General features: G+C 39.3%; 5 protein-coding genes across 6 annotated transcripts in view; all 5 read left to right on the top strand.

The window, feature by feature from the left end:
* Window positions 1-1,352: 1,352 nt before the first annotated feature.
* Window positions 1,353-2,535, top strand: LOC131462856 (claudin-17-like). The gene has a single exon (XM_058634389.1). It carries the CDS (start codon window positions 1,442-1,444, stop codon window positions 2,129-2,131), a length of 690 nt encoding a protein of 229 aa, XP_058490372.1. The 5' UTR covers window positions 1,353-1,441; the 3' UTR covers window positions 2,132-2,535.
* A 933-nt stretch (window positions 2,536-3,468) lies between these two features.
* cldn8.2 (claudin 8.2) lies at window positions 3,469-4,845 on the top strand. The gene has a single exon (XM_058634081.1). The coding sequence runs from the start codon at window positions 3,525-3,527 to the stop codon at window positions 4,404-4,406; it is 882 nt and encodes a 293-aa protein (XP_058490064.1). The 5' UTR covers window positions 3,469-3,524; the 3' UTR covers window positions 4,407-4,845.
* An 851-nt stretch (window positions 4,846-5,696) lies between these two features.
* On the top strand, window positions 5,697-8,773 carry cldn8.1 (claudin 8.1). Its single transcript, XM_058634646.1, has one exon. It carries the CDS (start codon window positions 5,845-5,847, stop codon window positions 6,625-6,627), a length of 783 nt encoding a protein of 260 aa, XP_058490629.1. The 5' UTR covers window positions 5,697-5,844; the 3' UTR covers window positions 6,628-8,773.
* An 86-nt stretch (window positions 8,774-8,859) lies between these two features.
* LOC131463018 (claudin-8-like) lies at window positions 8,860-10,304 on the top strand. Its single transcript, XM_058634645.1, has one exon. It carries the CDS (start codon window positions 9,121-9,123, stop codon window positions 10,216-10,218), a length of 1,098 nt encoding a protein of 365 aa, XP_058490628.1. The 5' UTR covers window positions 8,860-9,120; the 3' UTR covers window positions 10,219-10,304.
* Window positions 10,305-13,250: 2,946 nt separating this feature from the next.
* Window positions 13,251-27,022, top strand: part of LOC131462412 (glutamate receptor ionotropic, kainate 1) — a 29,701-nt gene continuing 15,929 nt past the window's right edge. Inside the window, exons 1-3 of one of the 2 annotated variants that reach the window (XM_058633613.1) lie at window positions 13,251-13,688; window positions 24,197-24,364; window positions 24,451-24,708. In XM_058633613.1, the coding sequence (XP_058489596.1) occupies window positions 13,604-13,688; window positions 24,197-24,364; window positions 24,451-24,708 (511 nt within the window). In that variant the 5' untranslated portion in view covers window positions 13,251-13,603. The remainder of the gene's footprint in view (window positions 13,689-24,196; window positions 24,365-24,450; window positions 24,709-27,022) is intronic. The other variant, XM_058633614.1, reaches the window with a different exon arrangement.

The following is a 27,022-nucleotide window of genomic DNA, read 5'->3' on the forward strand; positions in this document are numbered from 1 at the left end:
GTAAACTGTGACTATGTAATCACTCATGCTTACAGCAGGTGGCAGCCTTTGCACCGTTTTAGCTGTACATCCCTGCCTGTGCCATTAAACTTGCACTTTACTGGGTAGCTCCGTAACTTCGCCTTCATCTTGGTTTATTAGTGTAATTTTAAAGAAAATCTAATTCACCTCAAACTTAAATACATATTTGCCACACAAGCATTTCTCCAGAGAAAATGTCACAGTCATTGGTTTGTTTTGCTGAGCATATCTGTTTACATTTGAAGCGGCTCAGGATGTGACGAGAGTATCACTCATCAGACCAGTTCAACAGGCTTTCCAGTTTCTGTTCCTGTTCAATGACCTCTCCAGCTCTCTCTCTCTCATTGCTTTTCTGTCTCTCTCTTTCCTACTTCTCAGAAACAGGTTGACCAACAGGGTGTTGTTACTTTTCCTGGACCAACCAACTAGAACAAGTTTGAATACAAGGAGTGGCTTGTGTTAAGAATCTTAGTTGAAGAAAATCCTAGTGGTCATATTCTTCATGGCAGTATAATAGGTGTATTATGTGAAAACTATAAACAGATGACTGAGTTTTCAACTTTCTATTTCATGTTAGGTGATGTTCATCAACATGCCGCCCTCTTCTGAGAAACAATAAGAGTACAGTGCTTAACACATGTATTAGACCACCTGTCATAAAAAGGAGAAAACATAAATATTTTAGTTATTTATTTGGCAAATAATAAACTCAATTCACCTTTTTATACGCAAATTTGAGTCAGCTCTGGGCTTCACTGGGCTTCTCTGAGATGTCACAAATTAATCATAACATTCAACCACTAAAACGTTATTTTTCTGTTCAGGAATGCAAGTAAATAACTATAATTTGGCATCTTAATCAAGAAATAATAATACTGTGCTTTACTAGTTTTGCGTTTTTTGTAAAACAGTAAATTTGAAAATGGTTTTATTTTGTGTACATTATTGTAATTTTGTTTTTTGTAAAAGAGATTTGTTTCATCTTTCTGCTCCTTTTCATTCAAGACTTGGACAATTTTGTGTTTATTTAAAATTTTTGAATGAAATGAAACGAAATAACTAAACTAAATTAAACTAGTCAACCATTACACCAACATAAAAAATTAGCTGTAGCTTTGGGTGGTGTCTAATAAGTGTGTTGAGAACAGCTGCTTTATAAATAAACTGCAGAGACTAGGATTGTATGAGGTCCTCATGCTTTGCAACAATGAAGACAAATGTGTACCTAGTTTGCTTTTTGAAAACGAAACAAATGAGAAAGTAAAAGAGGTATTTACGAGGATGGAAAACTAAGGTCAAGTTCACTCAAACAGGTATGATTACATTACAAGTTGAGCGATGGCACAGATTCACAGTTCTGCATAGCAGCTTGGTTTATCAGCAGTGAGACAGGAGACGAAACTGCACTACCCGCCACGCCATGAGAGGTAAGCTGGAGATTTTAGCCCTGGTCCTGGGCTTCATTGGCCTGGCTGGGACTATTGCCATCACCGCCATGCCCATGTGGAGGGTCTCTGCCTTCATTGGTGCCAATCTCATTGTCATGGAGGAACTGTGGGAAGGCCTGTGGATGAACTGCTGGAGACAGGCCGACATCAGGATGCAGTGCAAGGTGTACGACTCGTTGCTAATCCTCTCGCCAGAGCTGCAGGCAGCTAGAGGGCTCATGTGTGTCTCCATAATTCTGGCTGCCATCTCCTTATTTGTCACTGGATGTGGAACCCGGAGGAGCAACTTTGTTGGTGACAACACAAAGTGCAAGGCCATCACATTGGCGATAGGAGGGTGCTTGTTCCTGCTCTCCTGTCTGACCACACTCATCCCCGTCTGCTGGGTGGCCCACACCGTCATCCACAACTTCTACAACCCGCAGGTGGAGGATGCTCGGAAACGGGAGCTGGGGAGCGCGCTCTACGTCGGCTGGGCCACTTCTGGTGTTCTGCTGATTACCGCAATTATCATTCTGTTCAGTTACTGCAAACATAGATCAAAGGAGGAAGAAGCCTACGCTGCTCCGTATCTCACAGAGTTGGGGGATGTTCCTGAAGGGAGCAGCATCTACCGCGACAAAGCACCCTCCAGCTTCCATAAGCATCACGAATATGTGTAAACGACTGTACGGTTTTGCATGTGTTATTTTTTTTAAATTCAAAAAGGTTATTGCCTCAGGAAGGTAATGATGTATTTTTATGATATAATAATGATTGGTTGCCAATTCTGTATGAATTAATGTGCACATTTAAATCACTGACTGTAAAAATGTTGATTATCCTTTGTGTCTCTTATTGAACTGTAAAAGTATCCATATACTTGTGTTTTACTGCTTCATAGTTGCAAGAAATGACCAGGTTTACTTGTTGAATATGTAAAACTATAAACAAGCTCATCTCTTATCATCTTTTATACAATCCAACACGGCCATGTCAGATGCTCAGTTGTTGTTGATGCTATTTGTTTAAGCCTGAAAATGTTCAACCTAGTCAAAAGATTATTCAATAAAGATTTGATTCTGCATTTGCTTGTGTGGTTGCATTTTTATAGAGTGCATTTGTTCAAGATAAAAACATTAAATGCTAACTGAATAAAAAACACAGCTAAATATAAAAACAGCATAGATTTCCTACTAAATAAAGTACTGTTGTGTTTCAGAGAGCAGGGAGACTTTAGTGTGGCATCACAAGGTGAGAACTACTGGCAAATGACAATGAAACTAATCCTCCTCACATTTCTGTGCCTAACACCTTTTTACCTGCTCTGTTTACATTTAAAGGAGAAGACAGCCAGACATCTGCGATCATGTGATCAGGTTTCGGTCTGGGAGAGAGAGAGAGAGACAGTTTTGTTAAAAAACAAAAAGTAAACAACTATTTTGTCTCACATACTGTTCATCAAAATTTAATCATTTTAATTTAATAATACATCTTTTCAGAGTAACACATACATATAAAGGGTTGTAGCATGCTTTCCTTAATTATATTCTTGTGCTGCATAGAAGTTAAAGTTAACATTTTAAAATGAAGGTCAGGTTTTCCTCTTCCCAAACAATAATAATACTCCATATTACATTAAATACTCAATACATATTTATTGAGTACAACCTATGGTCTGTCTCTTCTATTCTAATAAAGTTAATTAAATTGGTTATTTAAAAATATTATTTTATCTAGTGTCTGAGAACAAAATAAGCTGATGCCGACACAATTATCAGCTGATGATTGGAGAAGTTGTCCTGTAGCTAAAAAGAGATGAAACACTGATTTAATTAGTTTCTGATCAGTCTCCAAACCAAAGGGTTCATTGACTGTGGTGGCAGCTGCATTCATATTCAAAACAAGCAGCACCTCTTTGGTGTGTCCTCATATATCTGATGGTTGTGAAGCAGCTTAACCAGTATGGCTACATTGCATTGCGTTAGCATATCTGTGGGTGTATAAGTTCCTTGACTTGACTCTTGTTCTCAGATTGGTTTTCCTGAAGCTGCGAGGGCACAGCAGCAAGCCACGATGGCCTCTTACACTGCTTACAGTGGCTACACCAAGCCACCTCAATCTTACGTTGGCTCTTACTACGACGAGAAGCAAGGCAAAGCCTACACCGACTATCAAGAGTACTCAGATTCTGTATACGAGGAGAAACAGAGAATCGAGAAGAAGAAGCGGAGAGATGCTATCTGTTGTGAGGTGGTGGCCCTCGTCATCGGTTTCATTGGACTTATTGGAGTGGCAGCCGTGACTGGACTACCCATGTGGAAGGTAACAGCTTTCATCGAGGAGAACATCATCGTCATGGAGACCCGCTGGGAGGGATTATGGATGAACTGCTATAGACAGGCCAACATCAGGATGCAGTGCAAGGTGTATGATTCCCTACTGTTCCTGCCTCCAGACCTCCAAGCTGCCAGAGGTCTGATGTGTAGCTCTGTGGCCTTAACCGCATTCGCACTCATCGTTTCTGCCGTGGGGATGAAGTGTACCAAAGTGGTGGACCATCGTGCTCGCACCAAGCACATCGTCCTTGTGGCTGGAGGCTTCCTGTTCCTCATGGGCTGTGTCACTACCCTGATCCCTGTGTCCTGGACTGGCCATGTCGTCATCAGGGACTTCTACAACCCTCTCCTGATTGATGCCCAGCGCAGAGAGCTCGGGGAGGCTCTTTACATCGGCTGGGTGACGTCAGCTTTGCTTTTCTCCGCTGGAGTGATCCTGCTGTGTCGTCACGCTCCCCGCACCCAGGAGTCAGATGAGAGGGTTGTGTACAATCCCGGGGAAATTTACCAACCTGCATACACATACCAGCCTTACTCATACCAGCCAGGGTACACCTACGGGCCGGCCTACTCTGTACCACCACCGGGATCGGTAGCATATACACCCAGTCAGTACTAGTCAGGGAAATCAAACACAGAGACGATTTTGAATTATTTTTCTTAAAAATGTGCCTGAGGCGGTCACTGGAAATGGCCAGATCTTTCCTTACTTACTCAAAGAGGGCCGTGTGTATTGCAGAGATGTGAATTGTTTGTGAAACCAACTGTCATTTGATGAAGATAATGAACTCATGATCCGTTTATTACCATGTGTTTAATTTTTACTGAACTATATCAATCGGGCACCTTTTTTGTTTTTTGAATTGTGATAATGTGTTATCTTCTTCTCAGCCTCTGCTGACATGCTCTTTGAGAACAAACTATGCACTAGGACTTTTTCAGATAACATACCTCCACGTGATTTATGTGAACCTGTATAGGTTGTGTTGTAAATGTACATAGCTTCGATACAAGGTAAATTGTGGCATACAATAAAGGGATATTGTTTTGAAAAAAAATGAGAAATGTGCTATTTTTTTTCTGAGGCTTAATGACAATAAACTGTTAGAAAATAAGGGTAAAAAAACTATGACGTACATGATGGCCAGAAGCTCAGGTTTGCCTGGGATAAATACTGCCCCTGTTTCAGTTTAACGTGTGTAAATAAAAGTCATGTCATCGCCATTGTTTTTTCTGCAGAAATGTGCCTGAACTGGTAGAACCAGACCATTGACACAGGTCCAACCACAACCCACAGCTGCCATTTCAGCAACGCTAGAGCTACAACTGCAAGCTTCTTCCTGACACAGACGCAGACAGCACAAACAGGAAATTCAATATTCATAATAACACATGGGTTTTCAGTACATACACCAACATGTATCACCCACTATATGCCATTTCTGCAATCAGGTGGTGTCTATACTGTAAGTATATTTCAGTTTTTAGATACATAGGTAGGTAGGTAGACAATATCATTTAATATCAGTATAAATACTTCTCAGTCACTTTGTTATCCAGAAAATACTGGAAACCTTTGAAAAGATTAGAGTAAAATAGATAGAATTACAGTCCAGCCAAAGCAGGATATTTTTCTTTTGTCTCAACATAAATTATATGCAAGTATAAGTGGTGACACACACTCAACTCAAAGAAAATCTCCCTTGATCACAAAATCAAACCAAGTTTTTTTTCCAACGTTCCTTGTAAAGTGAGATCTGAGAATGTAAACTGAGACGTGTGAATAAACAAAGTGGCAGGTTACAGCAGCTCCTGTTTAAGGCGTACAAAGTCATGGGGGGGTTCTGTTTCATAGCAACAGGTTACAATTCCCACCCCTTCCATTCAGGTGTCATGTCCACAGGGAGGAGGCAGTACAGGAAAACATCACACTGCTCCTCCTCCTCTTCTTGGATGCAAAGCTGCTCCATAGAGGGAATGTACTGCATCCAACTATCGTCTCACCGTGTCTGCACCTTTCTGTACGAATGAGGTCGGAGGAATAGGGAAAGAAGAGCATGGCCAACTCAGCACTAGAGATAGTGGGCCTTTTATGTACCGTGATTGGGTTGATTGGGACTGCAGCAAGCACGGGGATGCCCATGTGGCGAGTCACGGCTTTCATTGGGGAGAACATCATTGTGTTCGAGACCCGCTACGAGGGCCTGTGGATGAATTGCTTCCGGCAGGCCGATATCAGGATGCAGTGCAAGGTGTACGACTCTCTCTTGGCCCTGCCACCTGACCTGCAGGCGGCAAGGGGGCTCATGTGCTGTGCCCTGGCACTGGGCGGCCTCGGTCTGCTCATCAGTTTGCTGGGTCTGCAGTGCACGTCATGTATCCAAAACAACGACAGAGCCAAGCGACTGGTCCTCATCATTGCAGGGAGCATGGTCATCATGGCTTGTATCTGCGTCCTCATCCCTGTGTCGTGGACGGGTCATGTCATCATCAGGGACTTCTACAACCCTTTGCTGATTGACGCCCAGCGCAGGGAGCTTGGCGAGGCTCTGTACATTGGCTGGGTGTCCGCTGCTTTCTTGTTTGCTGGAGGATGCATGTTTACATGCTGCAACCTGCAGTCTGAAGAGAAAGCGCAAGAGCGATATGTGTACTCCAGGAACTCCAGCTACATGGCCTATCCTCCGCAGCCTCTCCAGCCTCAGCAGCTGGTTCTACTTCCCCAACCACAACCTCAATATCAACCTCAACTGCAGCCAGTGCTGTCGAGACACCCTTCAACTATCTACACCAACCCCTCCAGATACCCCTCTATACGCAGCGGGGTGGCTTACCTCTGAACACTCACTGAGGTAATGATATTCAGCTATGGTTGCTATGTGAAAGGAAATTCACTCTCGTTTTTTCTTGCCACATCAATCCTGGGCACATTTCAGCCATCAAAAGACACATTTCAGATAAAATCCAAAAACATTTCAGCATAAACCACTCTGTTAGTGTGTGAATGCATATGATACATATAGACGTATATTTTAAAACAACTTTTTATACATTGCTTCAGGAGACAATAGCATTTCGTTAAAGAACACTCGTTACTCGATGTATAGAAATAGCATAATGAAAACCACGTCTGTGTTTAGGCCAGTGATTTATATTACTATTATGTTTTATAATCGATGTGTAGCCTTGCTTTTGTTGTAAATATGGTTAAAACATTTTGCATGTATATGTTGTAACATTTCACACAATATTTAACCATCAAATATTGTGGCAGTTGTGGGTTTGTCTTTAACTGCACAACTGTGAAAGTTGAGAAATATTACTGAGCTGTGTGGTCATCATGAATATATTTCAACCCACTTTCATAATACCTGTACATGTATTACATGTACCTAAGAAGAAATGTGAGATATTTATATCTGTGGATTAAGTGAGAATTACACAAATAATTAGCTCCATGTTTGCTCAGTGTGTGCCTTTGCTGAAGTTTGGTAAAAATCCTGGAGGCCATGTTAACCAACACAGCAGAATAAACATGAGCTGCGGGTTTTAAAAGCTTGCTAAAGGTGTGGACTCGGAGACGAAACTGGAGAGACACTATCTGACAGCGTGATCACATGATGAGAATTTGCAAGTCACTTTGACTGTTCAGATCATTTCCTGGTTTACTTCATCTTTTATACTATGTGTGTGTATACAGTACTGTGCAAAAGTCTTGGGCCACCTTTAGATTTGTTGTTTTAGCAATGCTATAATGATCATGCAGGGAATACAGGAAGCATGTATGCGTTTTTAAACAACAGAATTGAAAGAGGAACAGCTTTTACAGGATAAGTTGTCAAGTATTTAGTGACCTACTGAAACAATAGCATCACCCAGACTCTCTTAAAACTGGAGTGGAACCATAATTAATAATGTTGTGTTTGTCCTTCTATTTCATGTGGCAAAATATCTGCTGTGAAAAGGGTCTACTACACCAGCTTTATTCAAGAAGTGCTTGAGCTTCATACGGTATTAGTTAAACTTAAACTGGTGCTGCCCTGAGACTTTTGCACAGTAATATACAGTGCTTAACAATTTTATTAGACCAAATGTCATAACAACAACAACATATAGAACAGAAATATTGTTTAAAACTTGTTTAAAACTAAAAAGGTTTGTGTTATTTATCTGGCAAATAACCAACTGAATTCACCTTTTTATTAAAATTATAAATTTGAGCCGGCTCACTGGGCTTCTTCTCTGAGAAGTCAGAAATGAATCAAGCGTAACATATTTTTTCTGTTTAGGAGTGCAAGCAAATATAATTTGACATATTAATCAAAAAACAATAATGTGCTTTACTATTTTTTCTGTTTTTTTTGCCTACAACAGTACATTTGAACATTCATGCATTAAAAATGATTAACCTTTTGGTTAAAGAGCTTCTATGTACTGGTGTATTAACTGTTACAGAAACATAAAAAAACATTTTGTATTAAGTATTAAGCATTGCATGTACATGATGTCTTCAACCACTGGGTCAACTCATTTCACTTTCAGTGAGTTCCAAAGCATTTTAAGTGCAACTTGTTTTGAGCATTTAAGAAATTAAGAAATTAAGAAAGCAATTATTTCATGAAAAAAGAAATTGGTGTTTCCCAAACCTAAAAATGATCCAAAGAACACATTATATGTATTAAGTTTTACTGTTGTAGAGGAACAAAGAAACAAGATAACTTTAAAAACAGACTCAAACAAATGTATTAATTTAAAAAAAGTTAGTTCATTATTGCAACCCTACTAACAATAGCTGTTTGTTTTTTTTGACTGTGTGATAAGTTACCTCATTGTTTCATTCATTTAAAGGTTATTTCTGCTCCCCTCTGGACAACTGAAGTACTGGAGGAGCTTTTGTTCTGCACTGTTTGTTTGTTTGCTTCTGAATTGTTATCACATACAATGTAAATGTAAAAAAATAAATAAAAACAAGGCAAGTGAAATATGTTTTCTCAGGCTGAGAGCCATTTCTTTCTGGGATTGTCTTGTTAGTGTTTAGTGTTGGGGAAGCTGATGGCACAGATACAGCAAAGGTGCCCGGGGAACTATAAACACAAAATAAGCAGAAATCCTCTTTACCCTCATTGCTCTGGACCAACCAGGTGACAGCAAAGCATCGTTCCCACAACAAACTGCCTGTAACAGAAAACAAACCGCATCAGATGCGAAGATCCTCACTGCCACTAGCACGACAATGTCTGAGATCTCATAAAAAAGAATTAGAATTCTTCATGGTAACATAAGAGTGTTGGATTCTGGACTTTGGACACAGGTGATTTCTTACACACTGCACAATGCTTCAAGGAGTCTCAGAGATTGCTGCAGTGGTCGTCGGGCTGGTCGGGCTGATTGGAGCTGCGGCTACAACAGGGCTGCCCATGTGGAAGGTGACCGCTTTCATCGGAGAGAACATCATAGTGATGGAAACCCGCTGGGAAGGCCTCTGGATGAACTGCTACCGGCAGGCAAACATCAGGATGCAGTGTAAGGTGTACGACTCACTGCTCTACCTGCCCTCGGAGTTACAGGCGGCTAGGGGTCTGATGTGCTGTTCTGTGGCCTTGTCTGGACTGGGGCTCCTTGTGTCTCTGGCGGGAATGCGGTGCATTTCCTGGATTCAGGGTAATGAATGGGCTAAGACCATTATTCTGATGGTTGCAGGTGTTATGCAGTTTCTTGCGAGCATTTGTGTCTTCATCCCCGTGTCATGGACAGGCCATGTCATCATTAGAGATTTTTACAATCCATTGCTCATCGACGCCCAGAGGAGAGAGCTGGGAGAAGCCCTCTACATCGGTTGGGTGACCGGCGCCATCCTTTTCGCCTCGGCCATGTTGTTCCTCTGCCGCCGCTTGCCATCAGATAAAGGCTCATTTGACGTGTACCACCCGGCTAACTTACTCAGTTACAAACCAAGACCAAGCAAGCAAACTATGATGGGGTATAATCCTATCTCAACTCTTTCAAGCCTCAAATCAACTCAGTACAGGCCTCCTGTGCTGAACAATGGCTCATTTGGACCACAACATGCAATGCCACTTCAAACTGTGCCTCAGATAATGACGAATGATGGCACGTTCATCCACCCTGCGGCCGTTGCCTACAACCCGGGTTTGCCAGAAAATGCCTCGTTGTTGTATCAAGGTAGCATGGCTCGTCATCCCTCCATGCAGAGTTCCAACCATGTGGGAAGCATGTATACTCCAGGAAACTCCTTGTACATCAGCCAAAACGCCACACCATATTCACTGTCGGCCAATCCCACTGCGTCCTACCAATCCAGCTTTTATCCGGTTCCACAAACTCCGATTTTCATTGGATATAAAAGATCAGAAGTTGGACCACAGTCTTACAGTGGGAGCAGTACTGTCGGTGGTGGTGTATACATCTGAAGTGGAATTTTGTGGATGATGAAATTTTGATAATGGATTAGTCATTTTTTTAGAGCTTCTCTTAAATTAATTGTAACAAGTTCTCAGATTTTTTTTAGCTTCTTAAATGTGACTATTTACGACTATTTTAATGTTATGGTCCAAAGAATTAATCAAGAAAATAATCCACAGATTGAAGGCCTGATGCTTTTTATACTTTTATGCGTATAACAGCATTTCTGAGTGAATTTAAACTTCTGTACATTAGTTAATGGGAAAGAAAATGTAACAGTCAATTATCTCTGCTGCTACTTTTTCCTAATATTTAAATTTTAATTGTGCAATGAATATATTTGTCACAGTGTCATGTAATTTGTAAGTGAAGTGCACTTACTTTCTGTTTCGAACATTGTAGCCTATTTTGTGTCTTTATAACCTATTTAAATTATGATATTATGTGGTCATTGTTGCTTATTTATTTTCATTGCTTATTGATTGTTGTTGCTTGATCATTAAAAAGGAAATTTTTAGGATCAGTTTGTAAGTTAACTCAGCAACTTTGGGATTGTAGGGTGAGATACAGGTACTGTGGTGTTACTGTAATAGAGAAAGAACGTCCAGAATTAGGTTTGAAAATATACTGATCTGCCTCATTATAAGAAAAGCTAAGTAATTATGTTTGTTGATTAGCAGTTTTTCAATTTTGTGGAGACATGAATGAGTGAAATACATAAACAAAATGGATCATTTTCAAATGGAAATCGCAATTTGAAAAAATGCAATTCGTAATTGCAATTTCATTGTTCTATAATCTATGCAAAACAAATTCTAATACATTCATGTTGGAGACAATAGATATATCCTCCACCTGGCAAAAAAATCAACTGGTCCACCACAGCTCAAAATAAATCATCTTAAAATAGTATATCACACAAATAAACGTAACTATGTCAAAGAAATTATAGCATGATCATTTTCCACAAATTGTTTAAACTTTCCATGGGGAAAAACTTTAAAGTTAAAGGTAGAATTTAGCAATATTTATTGGTGAAATTTGGTGAAACGTCACCCTTGTATTTCTATAGCTTTCAGTTAGCATCAGAACTCAGACCACAAGTTTCCATTGTGGGCTCGTGATTGTACACAAGTTAAAAAATGAAGTATAGAATTTTATCTTCAATTTCTGTTAAATTAAAATATTCTTACCTAAATTTTGAAGCGCTGGGCCTTTAAAGTACGTTGTAAATGACATGACACTACTATTGTATGGTTGTGAAACACATGACATGCCAAATCAGTAAAAATCAATTACCTGCGCTGTTTGTGGCCAATCAGCATATTTATCCATACTGAAATTCTAACTTTTGCCTGTGTGTGACAAACTCAGTCATGTCCTGGCAGCTTGAATTTCAAAGCAATGCTCACCCCAGCGATGGCCTGAACCAGTTGTCACTATCCACCACTAGATGACACCAGAGAACATGATGAGTGGCCCAAATCCTGGTGCAAACTTCCCTCCTCGCACAGCAGGCATCAGAGGAATAAATCCCTCCTTCCTTTCTTCCTTCCACTGCATTTAATTAGCTCAAGCTTTAATTAGAGAACATCCCAAATAGAGAATGAGTCCAAAATATGGAAATCTCATTTAACTACAAACTATATGAAAACACATTTTCATATATTTGAGTTTTCTGTAATCCATCCACACTTTTAAACAACATAATTTTTTTTTACATAATCATAGTTTTATAAAATGTATTTGATGTCAAATGGAAGAAAAGACAATCATCAGGCTAATGTATAGTTTTTTATAGCTAAAAAGTTGTGTTTCTGCAGATAATATTAATTCATTTGGCATAAAATAAGTCAGAATTTTAATTAAGATTTGTTTGATTTTTGAATTTTTAACAATGTTGTTGAGATCTAAACACCACTATACTGAGAATCGTGTGGAGCTGATACAGAGCTGCTGAATTAGCATTGGGTGAACTCATTTGACAATGGTTTGAATACAATGGTCATTTGTTTTTTTATACTAATCTCATAGGCAACACACCCATGCTGTGTCTACTTGGTTAGAAAAAGCGGTTTGGAGCATTTTTAACTTATCAGTCACTGATCAGTGCAACAAAAGTTTTTTTTTTTTCATCCCCAACCACTGTTTCAAGGAAATCAGCAAAGTAGATTATGGTGATAATGTGAACACATTTCATTTTAATGTGAGACTGTGTCATATACACACTTTGAGGTATAGTTAATCTTCAAGGGAGCATCAGTGACCAGTTTGAAGATTAGATTCCCGTTTCCATCAGGACCGCAGCAAAGATTTAATCATTCCTCGGTGTACAAAAGCAAAGACGTTGTCGAGGTCGAATGTTGCCAGATTTGAAGTTAATCTTCAGGACGTATCCATGTTTGCGGATCAGCAGCTTGGCTGTGCCCTCAATTGAGTGCCTGCATGGGAGGGATGCTCGTGAAGTGTCAAGTCGACCAAAGGCAGCAAGAGGAAGGCCAGAAAAAGGTTTGATTTCATAATAAAAGCTTTTGTTTATGTGCCAGTAAATGAGTTTGAGTGTGCAGAAGTACACGTAGTCTAGTTCCGCTGCCTCTTTTACAGTTTGTGTAACTGTGACCTAACCTTGACACCCAACCTTATAACCCATAATCACATGATACTGATTTGTTTGTAATTATTTATTTTGCTGACTTCTTGTTTGGTTTTATGTGATTTGGACAACATGAAGTTTTACGCGTGGTTACAGTCGCACCAATGTCTAGTTCTGCCCCCTCTCTTGCAGATGGATATTACTGAAAAAATGTGTGCCTTTATATAAATTACCATGATGAGGGCATGAGAATCATAAATTAGACATGGTAAGTTGAATATGGGAATTAGCTTTTTCCGTTTAAGAAAAATATGCAGATCCTTTTTTCCAATTGATGCCAAATGGACTCTGAATGTTGCTTTTATTTTGAAAGATGCAACCAGAAATGCAGTTTTCATACTCTCGCCTGCTTGACAGCAGGAGCAGAGCGCACCATCCTCCTCCTCCTCTTCTTCCTCAGATGTAGCCTTCAATTTAAGTGTGCACTGAGAGAAAAAAACATGCTAAGAGTGATGTGTGGAGAGTGAATATGGGAGGCAAAACCTTACAGGCACATGGAGGATTTTTAATGGGAGGACTGGAGTTGCTTTGATGAGTGACAACTACAAGTGGAGTGTGTGTGTGTTCTTGGTTGGTTTGTATCGTTTTTTTCCTCATCACCATGTGTGAAGGATGGATGTGGGTCGGATGCCAATTTATTGTTCTTATGGATACGAGAACTGGCAAATTATCAGCATGAATTGAGAACCGAGGACAGAACAACTGATATCAATGTTAAATTCGACTCTGGAGGGAGGACCATGGCGAAGAAGAAGGGACTTTTATTCTCACTGCTGTACTTTATGGCAGAGTTTTGGCTCACTTCACAGCAAGTCCTGAGAATCGGTAAGAATTTCCTCAGATCACTCTGTTGTCAGCTCAGCTGCATGTTCCCGTTTACAGTTTATTGTCTATGATCAACAGCTTTCATTAACCCTTTTATTAAGGTCTTTCCCATCTGGATTAATCACTCTTAATTCTCTCTGGTCCATTATCTGAAAGAAATAATCTGAATATTTGTGTGGCATTTCCGTGACATTTGATGTTTTAATCTTTAATTGTACCGACTGAGCATTTCAATCCATTTAAAAGCCGAACAAATAACAATTCTACTTCATCACAGGCAGCCAGGATAATAAATGCAGAGATTATAGATATGGATGTCTTTTTATAGCGAAAGTGCAGCTCAGTTGCTGTAGGTACTGTACGTTTGAAGAGCCAGGATTTCCTGGCAGCATTAAATATAGCTTACTATTTAATCACAGAGCATCTGGGGTAACGTGTTTATACACGTTAAAGTTTTATCTGATGTTTATTCAGACTGTAACTAATGATTATTCTCATAATCGAGGAATCTGTTGACTTTCTCCTCCATTAATTAATTACTGGGTCCCTAAAATGCAGAAAATATTGGAGAAGCACTTACTTTTATCTTATTAAAAAATAAATATTTTATTTATTAATCAAGTACTAATGTGGTGTCACTATACACTATAAACTTAATTTATTAACTTGTAAGTTATTTTGAACTAACAAGGTATATGAAATTGTGTACATAAAATTTCAAGTTTAACTTGAATGATACTAATTCATGTGGCTGTTGCTAATTAAAATATTTTAATCTTCAGAGGTAAATATTGTCCTGATTGTTTCCACTGCTTTTATTTGCAGAAATCTTACTTTTATTGTTGTCCTTTTTTCATGAGGCAGAGTCCTGGTTGTCTATGGAGTTTGCTCCACAAACTGTTGTTAAAAAGTGTTGTTCTGTTTTTCCGTAATTTAAATGTTTTAATGTTTTTTTGTTGTTAAGTAGAGCAAAGAAACCGGAAAAAAGTCAGATTTAAGAAGCTAAGAAAACAAAGAGCGTCTTTCAGTTATTAACAAAAACACTTAAACCGATTTAATCGATTATCAGATCCGTTGACGATTAATTTAGTAATGGATTAATGGATTAATGGTCGCAGGCCTACGGTTTGTCCACAACTGTTTTGCATCAGACGACGTTTGTGTTGACGATGCCAGCCTTTCTCTCTGTTGTTGACAGCTCAGGTCAGCTGCAGATGATCTGATGATGAAGTTGGTCTACTGCTGCATCTAAAGCTCACGCTGTGGGCATGACGACGTCTTTGGCACAGGCGAATGAGAAATGGACACAGAGCAAAACAATGCAGAGTGGGGCTTTGTTATATCTGGCTGCTCACACTCAAAATGCATAATTGGTGTTAATTGGAGTTGTTGCATGTGTGCGCTGATAGCCAATGACATCTTTGAGCACAAAGTTCTCAGCTAAGCCTCCGAGAATTGACGAAACTCTTTCAACTTCATGCCGCGGTTGAAATTACTGCCCTTCCTCTAATTTCTGATGTAACTTTGCAACAATGAGCCTGTGTTTGCTGACAAATTAATGATCTCTACTCGTCTCTTCTCTCTATGGTTATCTCCCATTCCTTTCATGGTTTAGAAGATTGCATCACGAAGAAAGACTTTTTCATTATAACGCCCCAGGACGCCCTGCTCTGCTCAAAGCTCAGGGCCACTGTAATTTTCCAAATGTGCTCCATTTCTGCAGACTTAGACAATCAGACTTGTGGCGTTGCATAACTTTACAGGCTAATAGGCTGGTGCCACCTCCCTGTTCTGACAATACCAATCTACACTGTTAATCTTCCTCAATCATCTATCAATCTCTAAGGCCGTCTAATCTTTCATGACCCCGCACACGTCGTAATCCGGCCCATATGGTGTGTGGCTTGGTACAATTAACATTTTCTCCGGCCTGGCAAGTGTTGGATTCAGATTGTATTCAGCTTTCACTTCTCATCCGTGTGTCGGTCATAATGGTAAATCTTCTACTGCAGTGTTTGTCAAACTTTTTATACCAAAATTCCTCAGCTCCACTCGGATCAAATACCATGATATATACAGTAGAACAATTTCTGAATTTCCTCCAAGCACCATCAGAGGAAGCTCATGCACCAGTGGTGCTACACATACCACAGTTTGAGAACCATGGGTCTACACAGTATTTTTAACATGTAGAAGAGTATTTCTGATTTTTACTCCAAGTACCACCAGAGGAAGCTGCCCCAGTTTGAGAACCATGGTTCCACTGCAAGCCTTTAAACAACTAACACTAATCTCCTTCGTGCAGAGAGTCTCTTCCCAAAATGTGGGACTTGGGCAGCGACCAAATCTCATCATTTGGGAGAGCACAGATCTCGCAGTTTGTGGCTCGGCCTCTGCTTTATGCTGCTGTGTGTTAAGATTCCCGTTTCCCTCCCGTTCAACGGTTTTGGTGGAACCTGATTTTGTTTATTCATGACTGTGTGGTTTCCCAAAATTTCCAGATAACACCGGCTCTGATTAATGAGTCTAAATGTTTTGGTGGTGGCTCACATGCAGCTACTCTCCAAACAGAGAGCGCTCAGTGCTCCACATCAAACGGAGATAGTAGACTGGTTAGGACCTTCTTTATTCATTCACAGTCTGGCACGAGCCCAGGTTGGAGTGTTGCTAGCTGGTGGTGTTGTTGCGTTGGGGATGGGGTGGGTTTGTGGTGGGTTGTGGGGTCTCTCACTGGGAACCGAACCAGGGTGGGGAGAGGAGAGACGGCATAACACTACGTCATTGTGTGCCTGCGCTTTAAAAGAGTTCCCTTCATGTGATAATTGCAGAGTCACAAAATCTGGATCTTAAAGATCGGCTTCTTCATGTTCACTTACTTACTTATCCAGCTACATAAACCTTCATTTCTTTCTTCCTGTATGCACTGAAGAGGAGCAGCGGAAGTCTATAAAAAGCATAGCCAAAGGGTTTATCAGAAATTGCTTGCAGCACCAGCAGAAGCTTTTGTTTTTGTGACCTCGCAGCATGCATCACCCCACAGCATTGTCTGGCCTATTAAAGATTAGATGGAAGCTCAGTGATCCTGAAAATTATATTTGAAAGTAATTAATGGCAACTAACGCGACATATTTCTTATCCTTTGTCTATAGACTGCATTCATCGAAATTCTGTGATAAAAAAAAAGGGGAAAAAAAAGAAACACAGTGGAAAAACAAAATAAAAGGGAGGAAGCTTATTTCAATTTTTAATTGTGAGAATGGGATACGGATGGTTGAATATTTGGGTAGCTACAGTGCAAAATAAAGTGGACGACAACAAAAGCTTGTCTGTGGTTTCTGAGTTAGCCGCTTGCTAATAGACTGTTGAGTGAGTGCACTGATCCATGTGTCCTCAAACAGAAAGTGTCTGATGCTTATTCACTGTCGTATCTGCATCACTATCAGCATCACTAGAAAAACAAATCATGTTTACAGTGTTTACCGTGGGATAATGGTTTTCACGGACTGAACCATTATCCCATGACCAATTTTTTGGAAATACTCGCAAAAATAGCAAAGACATTGTCCAAAATAAATGTTATCACTACAGTTATTGTGACATGATTCTCAGTCACATTCTGAATGTGACAAGTGCTTCAGAAACCGTTAGTGGTCATTGTAGGCATTGCAAGTGTGAAAATTATTTGATTTGCCATAATATAATATGACAGATACTAAAAATAAATTTGATCAAATATGTGATATCTAATAAACAACGTACAGGGTGTCTCAGTTCAATTGTTTTTAATCAAAACAGATTATTTATGTTCCTTCATTGGCAAAAGGGATAACATATTTTGATTTCAGTATCAACCGTTTCTTCAAATATTGTACTGTCGTCTTGCTAATGCACACATAATATGAGCATTGGCCTCTGAAATGGCATCTTTAAATGGGGCTAAAAAAAACACTGTAGTTTTGAAAGCTCTACCCTAAAGAAAGTGAGGACCTAGGGCTACAAATATGTCCAAAAATTATAATTTTGCTTTTAAGTTTAAAGGAATAATTCACCGATTTGCATTTAGCTTTGTATTATTAGAATAGGGAAACAACACAACCTCAGTTTCCCCTGAGTCGAGAAATATCTTCATTCTTTTTTTTGTTACGTGCCCACCAGTGACACTTGGTCCGAGCCTTGGTCTGAGGCTTGAAACTGCAATGCTAATTCCACACTTTTTAGACCCACTCAAAGGGGGACGGGACCTCATTCCCAGAATGTAAACAGTGGCCGCCATCTTTGCTAACCGTTACTCTAACAGAACCAAGTGTCACTGGTGGGAACGTAACATAGAAAAGAATGAAGCTATTTCTCAACTCAGGGAAAACTGAGGTTGGGAAGCACACTTTTTCAAAAATACTCCCCCTATTCTAGTAATACAAAGTACTCCTTTAATGTTGATCTAAAGATGAGCTACATCAGGAATTTAGTCATCAATTTTTTGTCAAAATCACTGCAAATTCAAGCAATATGTGACCTCAAATAGTTTTAAGAGCAACCAAAAAGTTTGTTATTTAACTGTATACATGCTTTGGCCATTGTTATCCCCATAATTACTTCATTAGGATCTGCATAAAACCTGTTCTTACTATGTATATATTAAAAAATTATATAAAGCCAATATTACATAATACAGACAGGTCTACATCTTTAAAGCACAATGTTTTTTTAACGTTTTTAACATTGTACTACACTGTGATGAAAGTGACTTAATTCCCACATATCAGAGACAATTCAGGGATTGTTTGTTGTGAAATTTGCTTTGATAATAGAATGGAAAGCGTCCAATATTGCTTGGGACATCAATGTTGATCCAGTCTAATTGGGCCATGACTGTTGGAGCTTCGAGTTGAGACAAACTTAATTATTTTCCTAGCTTTTATGTGCACCACAGTGATTGGTGAGGTCTGTTAATTGAAAACGCGTGTGGAGATAAGACAGTGATTTCCCTTCCTCAGTGTTCAACCACATGAATATACTATATAAATTAATTTGAAATAAATGTCACAGAACTTAAGTGTTGCTGCTTCACTCCAGAAGTCTGGTTGGTTCATGATGGTCACGAATGTGACATTAAGAGGAAAAAAATGTTTTTTTCTGCACAATAACCAGGCTAAGAGAGTGATTAGTCATTTCCTGTGTAAAAAAAAACTAACCTTTTCCATTTCCGGAGCCGATCGAAACAACAGGTGTCCACAACTCAACTCTCCAGAAACAGAGAAACTAATTTTACCTTTTAAAAAAACAAGATTTTATCTAAAGTGGAAGTGAGAGAAATGTGGGCTTTCTTTCAGTGTGAGCTGTGCATGCCAAGTGCAATACTGATTTTTTTTTTCTCTGATATACAAGCTTGAACAAATACACCTTTGTTTCTGCACCAGGGGCCACACTGAGATGTAAAAAGGATTTTGTTATGTACTTTTATTAAGTTGCATTTATGAAATAGACTGTGCTGTAATGAGTAATGACAGACTGAATTTCAAGCTACTGACAAATAACACATATTATTATTATTATTACTCACACAGATTGATCATCCAATAGTTCATGTTCAACCTTTTTTTTAATTCATATTGTATAACAAATGTGCACTTCAGTGCATACATAAAATGCAGTTTGGAGAGACCGACAAAGTGTTTTTATATTTTATTTGTTTACTTATCTCTGATGTACAGCACTTTGTTTCAGCTGCTGTTGTTTTTAAAAGTGCTTTATAAATAAAGTTGGATTGGACTGGATTGTTCAGTAAATGCATATTAACTGTTTGTTTGGGTTTCAACAAACAATAGTTTTCAAAATCAATTTATCCGTTGATTATTTTCTCAAATTACTGATTAGCTGTTTGGTCCATAAAACGTCAGGAAATCTTAAAAGATCTTTAAACTGTTCAGTTTTAATGATTTCTTTGTTGTATGGAGCATATGAGAAGCAGAAAAATCTGAGAACTGAATTGTTTTAATTATTTAAAAACCTATTAAACCTATTAAACTATAAATAGTTGAGGTTTGAGTTTAGTAAACGATTGATTCATTGGAAAATCAGCCATATTAACATCATGTTTCGCCCATCATTTGCACCGATTTCCCATAGAAATTGGCCGTAGAAAAAAACCCATATCTGTCAACCTCTAGTTAATTTGCTTGATTCTTATGAATACACCTTGTAGGCTCGTGCAGCACACGTGGCTTCATCAGAAACCCATTATGATGCTAGTGTGATTCGAGGTCAACTGCAAAAAAATGTAAATCAGATAATCTAAAGTAGCTGCAGTTATTTTTTGCCTCTTGCACAAATTGGACCGTTTCATTTTCCCCCGTCTTGTGCAAGAAAAACAAAATCCCAGATTGGAAACACTGCCATTATCCTGCCTTTTGAATTATTTTGCTGCTGAATCCTTAATTAAGCCTTTGACATTTGCACTTGAAGCAAATAAAAATGAAAAATCAAGAGAAGCCGCGCAGAGCTCGTGTTCATTTTTCTATCTCATATGAAAAACTTTTTTGAGAGAAAGTCACATCAGAGACGCCGCAATGGAACAAATGACCTTAGTACATTTGAAAGAGGGTTGTTTTTGTTGTGCTGGTTGGTTTATTTCCGTGTGAATATTTCATATTCAGGTGGGCAGAAGCGAGGACTTTAACAGGAACACAGCAGCTGCTATAGCTGAGGCTCGGTGACCATAATTAGGATTGGCACTTTCAAGCATGCTTTTAGTGACCAGGGAGTCCAGACAAAGCTCTCTCAGTTTCAGGGGTTTGAGGCTAAGCTACACCAAAGAAAAAGGTCATTCACAATCAAGGTCTCAGGAGAGGGGGGGGATTGGGGTGTTTAAAGACCTTTTCTCTCTTTAAATCAATCACAATTTTCTCTGGCAATTCTTTACAGACGTTTAGAGAGTGTAATTACCTATTGTCCTGTATTAGCCTCAGTCCTGAGGCGAGGTCACTCGCAAATTATTACAACACTGAAAGTGTGTCTTAATGATTCGTGCTCATAGATGATACTGATATCAATCGATAATGATGAAAATTAGCTTAATTCCACTTTATTCTTGTTTGATACATTCATCAATTCAATAAAGTTGATTTTACATTTTATAGGGGCTGTAAAAAAAATGCTTTTTAACCAAGGGGTTTGAGGGGTTTTACTTCTGTTGCGCCTGATGTTACTAGGCAACCAAAAGTGCAGAGAGGATTGACGTTGCACATTCAAATAAGAAAAACATAGAAAATGCTACACTTTTCATTTACCTGAGCTTTGCTGTTCTACAAGGGAAAAAAAATACATGCGATTCTTTGAATACTGAGTCAGAAACTTCATCTGATGATGGGAGTTAAACATTTATTTCAGCGTGGACAGAGACCACTTTGACCTACTTCTTTGGTCCGACTCTCAAAAGGCGCGTTAAAAGAGCTCACTGCATTTCAAAGAGTTGATATATTTCTGTCTCAGTGTGACGTGGACTTGCACGTCACACTGGATGGCTTCCGCTCTCATTTGTGTACACAAATTGCCTCCAATTTGCCTTTCCATTGGAAATAATGAATTTGTGCGAACAAAACATGCTGCATGTGAACGCACCCTTAAACTACCAAACTCTTAAAACACATTTGTGCTGATGCATGTAACACCAAGCCATGACCAGCCATTTAAAAAAAAAAACATAACAAAAAGTAGAAGTAATAAAAAATTCTGCTTCTATAATGAGTAAATAAACCGACCATATTGTATCATCTCTACTGAGCTTTTAAAGCATATCACCAGCACTTAAGAGTAGGCGTGGGATGGGAATTGGTATAAATTGGTGTAAAATGACTGCATCGCACTGGTATCGGTATTGGTAGATCCTCAAGTTTGTGATGTCAGTATCAGCCACAAAAACCCCACTACTATATATGAGTATAATAAAATTTCAAACTCACCATTAACAACAATCCGTTCTTCTTTTTTTTCCCAACTCTTATCTATCAGCATAATCTAAACATTGTGGTTTATTTTGTGGAGGAAGAGGATAACATCTACTGTGGGTGGCTTTAATAGTCTGTGTATATAGCATAGAATAGAAGGTTTTTTTTTGGGCGCTCCTGCAGAACAATCACTAATCAGCTCCTAGTTAAATTATCTATTTAACAAAGGTTTACACCATATTTTTAGCAAAGCAATAAAAAAAACCACAGCATTTGAATTCACCCTATTTTACTCTTACTTTCACTACAAGAACTACAAAATTACCATATCCATTGACCGAACTTGACCTGTGCCCGAAAGTAATCACTTCTGGATTTTTGGGGCGGGTATCCACACTTTCGTCTGCTCTCGTGAATATCAATGTAGTGAGAATGGACACGTCCACCCTGAATGCATTATTGCAGAAATCCCATCACTGTGAGCTCAGCTGTTTTAAATGAGTGAAACTAACATGCAGAGGCATTGAACAGCAGGGATAAAGACACTGGATCTCACACGAGTCTGCAAACCCTTTGTGCAGGTGGTGACAATCCAATGACAGCGCAGTGTTTTTCTAGCCTTAATCCCAGTGTGTGTTTTTTTTTTTTTGTAACATGCTAAGCTTTATGTAACTGAAATGTAAAACACTGTATGCAGCAGCGCTCATGCCTCATAAACGGCCATGTTGTCAACCATGGCATGTCAGACCTAGAGCAGCGTAGTGGATTAAGAGCTGGATTGTTTTCAGAATGAGAACTGCCCTCCTCCTCTATGTGGCACTGACACACATCCAACTGAGAAATGTACAGTGTGCTCTCAATTCATTTTGAAAGCAACGGTCACAGTTTATCTCCCCTTCTTGCGTAGTTGGGAAATGATATGTTGGCTTATACGTCTGTCATTCCACTGTCAATGAAGGTTTATCCTTTGTATAACTATTTTCGATTTATCTCATATTTGTGATATTATTGATATATATATTGTCATATTGGTGGGTTCAAGTTGTAGTTGGAAGTCGTGGTCGCCACTCGCCTACATAACAAAAACAATTCTCTTTTACTGTTAATGCATAGAAATACTGCTCTACTATTTATTGTTTTTGGTGGCTCTGTGTGTCTGTCTGTTAGCTTGTGTTTCTGCACTTGCCAATTTGACCAGCAGAGGCCGCCAGAGGCTTGCTGCGTGAATGGGGTGAAGTCTGCTATCTCTGATTGCCTTGTTGTGATTGGAGTGAAGCTGAGGAATTTTGACCAGAGTGTGTACAAAATGAATTCCGTAGCTCTTTGCTCAGCTGTATTTTAACACTGGTATTACTTCAAAGAGCTCCATGTTTTACTTGGCATAAAACGTTTGAGAAGCACCGGTGTATCGAGTATTGACTGGTGTTGTTAGCAATGGTTTTGACCAAGAACTGGAACACTGTCAACTCTGAGGTGACGTCACTCCTGACTCCTGTTGTAAATGGAACGCACCATTAATATTTATTACCTCCTGAAACATGCAGTACAACATGATTAGCATAATCACTTTGTTTATTGACCGCTGAAGCAATTAGTGATGAATATCATCATGCAAGTGATATTCATTTACTTGGGCTCTGGTGAAAAAACTGAGTTGATTAAAAACTTGATTTATCATGGAAAACGATTAGGAGCTGTGGCCCTAAATGTGTAAACTTGGTTTTGTTATGCAAACACGATCCATTGGGCCACCTTCAGGTACTTGTTGCTACTACTAAATAATTATGAGGAGGCAGACATGATGAAGAAAGCCCCCTTGGCATGGCTGTTGATTATGTAAATGAAAAATGACGCTCAGTCTTACAATACACGTGAAAACCGTGCTTCTGCATCATATACGGACTCCTGTCGTGTGATACGAGGGCACAGCGGGGCACCGTCTCTATAAACAGGGGCGCGCTTTGCATTTCAATTGTGGTTTTTATGCCTCTGTGACATTTACATACACGAGTTTATGTCACAGAAATAAGTGTCTTTGGTCACATTGCAAGAATCAACACGGCCAGAAAATAAGGGTCAGGCTCGAAATTATTATCCAACAGAACGTAGGTGGATAATGAGAGAGTGGCGCACTGAAAGACAGACACACTTAGTCCTTAACCTCTTTACTGTAAATTGCATACCGTTTGGGGGGCTTGTCTGTGGGATGCTATAAATTATGAGCTGGTGGGTAAACATTTAGGCACAATTTCATCAAAGGTGAATCGATGGAGCCATTTATCTGCTGAACTGGAGTGAAATACTGTTTTGACACCAAAAAAATGGATTTAAACGTCGTCCATGTTGATGTTTTACTGCGTACTATGTTGCATTAGTGTAGTGAACACAATGTGGAACATGCTCTGTCCGCTCTTCAGATTTATAACATGTAAATAAAATGACGCTAAAGGTCAAGGTCGAGCTTCTCTCAGAGGGAGATTAAGTCATGTTTTATAAACAGAAAACTGCATGGTAACCTAGAAACTACTACTACTCACCATTGCCTTTTCTCTCCTCTTCCTGCAGGTGGCATCTTTGAGACACTTGAAAATGAGCCCATAAGTGTTGAAGAGCTGGCCTTTAAATTTGCTGTAACAAACATAAACAGGAACCGGACCTTAATGCCAAACACCACATTGACCTATGACATCCAGAGAATAAACCTCTTTGACAGCTTCGAGGCCTCGAGAAGAGGTAAGAACCAAGTTGTGTGATTAATGGATTGATAAAAAGAGATTGTTCCCGTTGTGTTCACTTCTCTCCCCATTTCATGACTGCAGCCTGTGACCAGTTGGCGCTGGGCGTCGGGGCCGTCTTTGGTCCGTCTCACAGCTCGTCGGTCAGCGCGGTCCAGTCCATTTGCAACGCCCTGGAAGTCCCTCACATCCAGACACGCTGGAAACACCCGTCGGTGGACAACAGAGACAGCTTCTACATCAACCTCTACCCAGAGTACGCCTCCATAAGCCGCGCCGTGTTGGACATAGTGCAGTTCTACAAGTGGAAGACGGTCACTGTGGTCTACGAGGACGCAACTGGTGAGTGAGGATGAGGACGGGGTGTTAGGAGACATACTACAAACCATGAAAATACAAATAAATTTAATGCTGGCAAAGAAATGTTTACTCAAGTGGAAAGAGAAAACAAACCCCGGCTTCGCCTAAAAGATCACTGCACGCTTGAAAGACTCATTTCCACATCATCTGGTCTCTCTTCCTGAAATGAATTCAGAGCTGATTCCTCTTTGCTCCAGTGTTTCTGTTTCTTCTGTTTTCAATTTAGTTTCCTCTCAAAGCAATAAAACATTTCGGCTCAGTGTTGTTAATCAAAACTGCTCCCCGTCTCCTCAAATGCTGTCTTTCCTGGACTGCGATTTGTCTTGTTATGTGTTGTTACATTTTGTGTTTAATTAATTCATAAAAACTAAAGGAAATACATCAGTAGTGTTGGTGTGATGTGGTACTGAACGATTTGGAGACATTTATAAAAGGTCCAGTGAGTAACATGGGGGAGAACTTACTCACAGAAATTTAATATACTTCTCATAATTAGATGGACGGACAGACTTTATTAATCCCATACTGGGAAACTGCTCAAAATACAAGTATGATTGTAAAGGATTATATTCCTGTTAGATTAACACTTTATTGGTTTTCACGCAATGAGCAAGCACTAGGCATAAGTGGAGAATTTTTCTTTTTTTTTACCTTTTAACAGCAAGAAATCTCTGAGAGAAACAGACTCAAAGATGTGCAGCCTCTGCCTAGACAGGTTGGGGTGAAAGGGAAAATGGGGGAAAGAGGAAAGGAGGGGACAGAAAGGATAAGAGGGAGGTGAGGTAGAGACAGAAGAGAGAGACCAGGAGCAGATATAAGACGTTTCTGAATCAGTGATGACGTGTTTATAGAACTAGTCAGAAGTTTAAACTGGAACTTCCCCCTCGAGTCAGATTTCCCAACTCTGAAATTTTAACTGCGGACGTTTTTTGTGAGCAGAATACTGTGTAGACAGTATTGTTATCAACAGGTATTGCTAACACCGTTGAGCCAAAGATACATTTGTGGTCATGCTTTTTTCCCCCGATCTTTCAACTGGAATGCTGTCAACTCACATGTAAAGTCAGTCCTAGTTCAAAAAATCAGACTTCCAGTGTAAATGGAACGCTCCATGATCCTTTTGTATGTATTTTAGACAAGGTGCATGCTTGGCCACCATCTTGTATAGTAACATACTTTCTGGTATGTGAAGGCCACCGTAGTTAAGGACGGGGTAGCAATCTGCAGTCTCACCATTAGATGTCAGTAATTCTAATACGGTGGACTATCAAAAATGATGAAACATTGACATGAAATAACATCACATTACCAGCTATTCTTAACACAACAATGAGCGCATCATGGTATTAACTGCTACCAACATAAATGCATAAAAACAGAACAAGTGTATTGCATCTTTTGCAATCTGCTAATTGCACCATTTCAATCACCAGATTGTAATTTTGACTTGAAACTGATCAACTGCTGTAATCTGAATCCAGCAGAAGGTAAGCTGGCACGTGAAATGGCTTTAACTGATGCATGAGGAGAAAGCAAGCAGCCAACAACTACATCTCCCATGAGGCTTTGGCATAAGCTGCCCTACATAAAATAAAAACCCCATCACGCTGAACACCATGTATGAACGTCTGAATTAGGGATGTCTTGATATTGCTGCTTTGATACAGCGTGGCTCACGATGACAGTGAACTTGTCTATCTGGAGTTCTTGCCTGAGTTTACTGAACTATTTACAAGTTTGTGAATTAAAGGTGGTATCAATGTTTATTTTTTATTTATACAACAACCCATCCAGTTATTTCGGACAGTATCGCATGGATACAGAGGATCACATTACCTCAACATTAGTGTAAAAAAACTATAGGTAGGACTATGTCTTCAAATACATGGCAGGACTATAAAAGTAAAGTACATAACAAGATGTCTATAGTGTGTGCATCATGTTTCTGGGAGTTTCATGAAAGAAAAACAAGTGCATGATTGTATCAATTGAGTACTTTGTTGGTCCGTGAAATGTCATAAAATGTTGATTGCGGATTTACCAAACCTGTAAATGATGAAATTATTCAGATTGAATGATTTCTTTGTGATATGGAGCAAAGAAACCTGAAAATATATATATATATATTCAAGAAGCATAAAACTTGAACCAATTAATCGATGATCAAAATAGTTGACGATTAATTTACTAATCGATACCTACTAAAGACTAAACAGCTGCAAAGACACCTGAACTGACCATCATCCCCAACAACAACACGCAAGAGAAACCATGGTAACCACTGTACACCAGGATA

This window comes from Solea solea, chromosome 7 (assembly GCF_958295425.1).
Source record: "Solea solea chromosome 7, fSolSol10.1, whole genome shotgun sequence".
NCBI lineage: Eukaryota > Metazoa > Chordata > Actinopteri > Pleuronectiformes > Soleidae > Solea > Solea solea.

Excerpts from the sequence above, each read along its gene's own strand:
- LOC131462856 (XM_058634389.1), top strand. The coding sequence starts at position 1,442 with ATGAGAGGTAAGCTGGAGATTTTAGCCCTGGTCCTGGGCTTCATTGGC.
- cldn8.2 (XM_058634081.1), top strand. The coding sequence starts at position 3,525 with ATGGCCTCTTACACTGCTTACAGTGGCTACACCAAGCCACCTCAATCT.
- cldn8.1 (XM_058634646.1), top strand. The coding sequence starts at position 5,845 with ATGGCCAACTCAGCACTAGAGATAGTGGGCCTTTTATGTACCGTGATT.
- LOC131463018 (XM_058634645.1), top strand. The coding sequence starts at position 9,121 with ATGCTTCAAGGAGTCTCAGAGATTGCTGCAGTGGTCGTCGGGCTGGTC.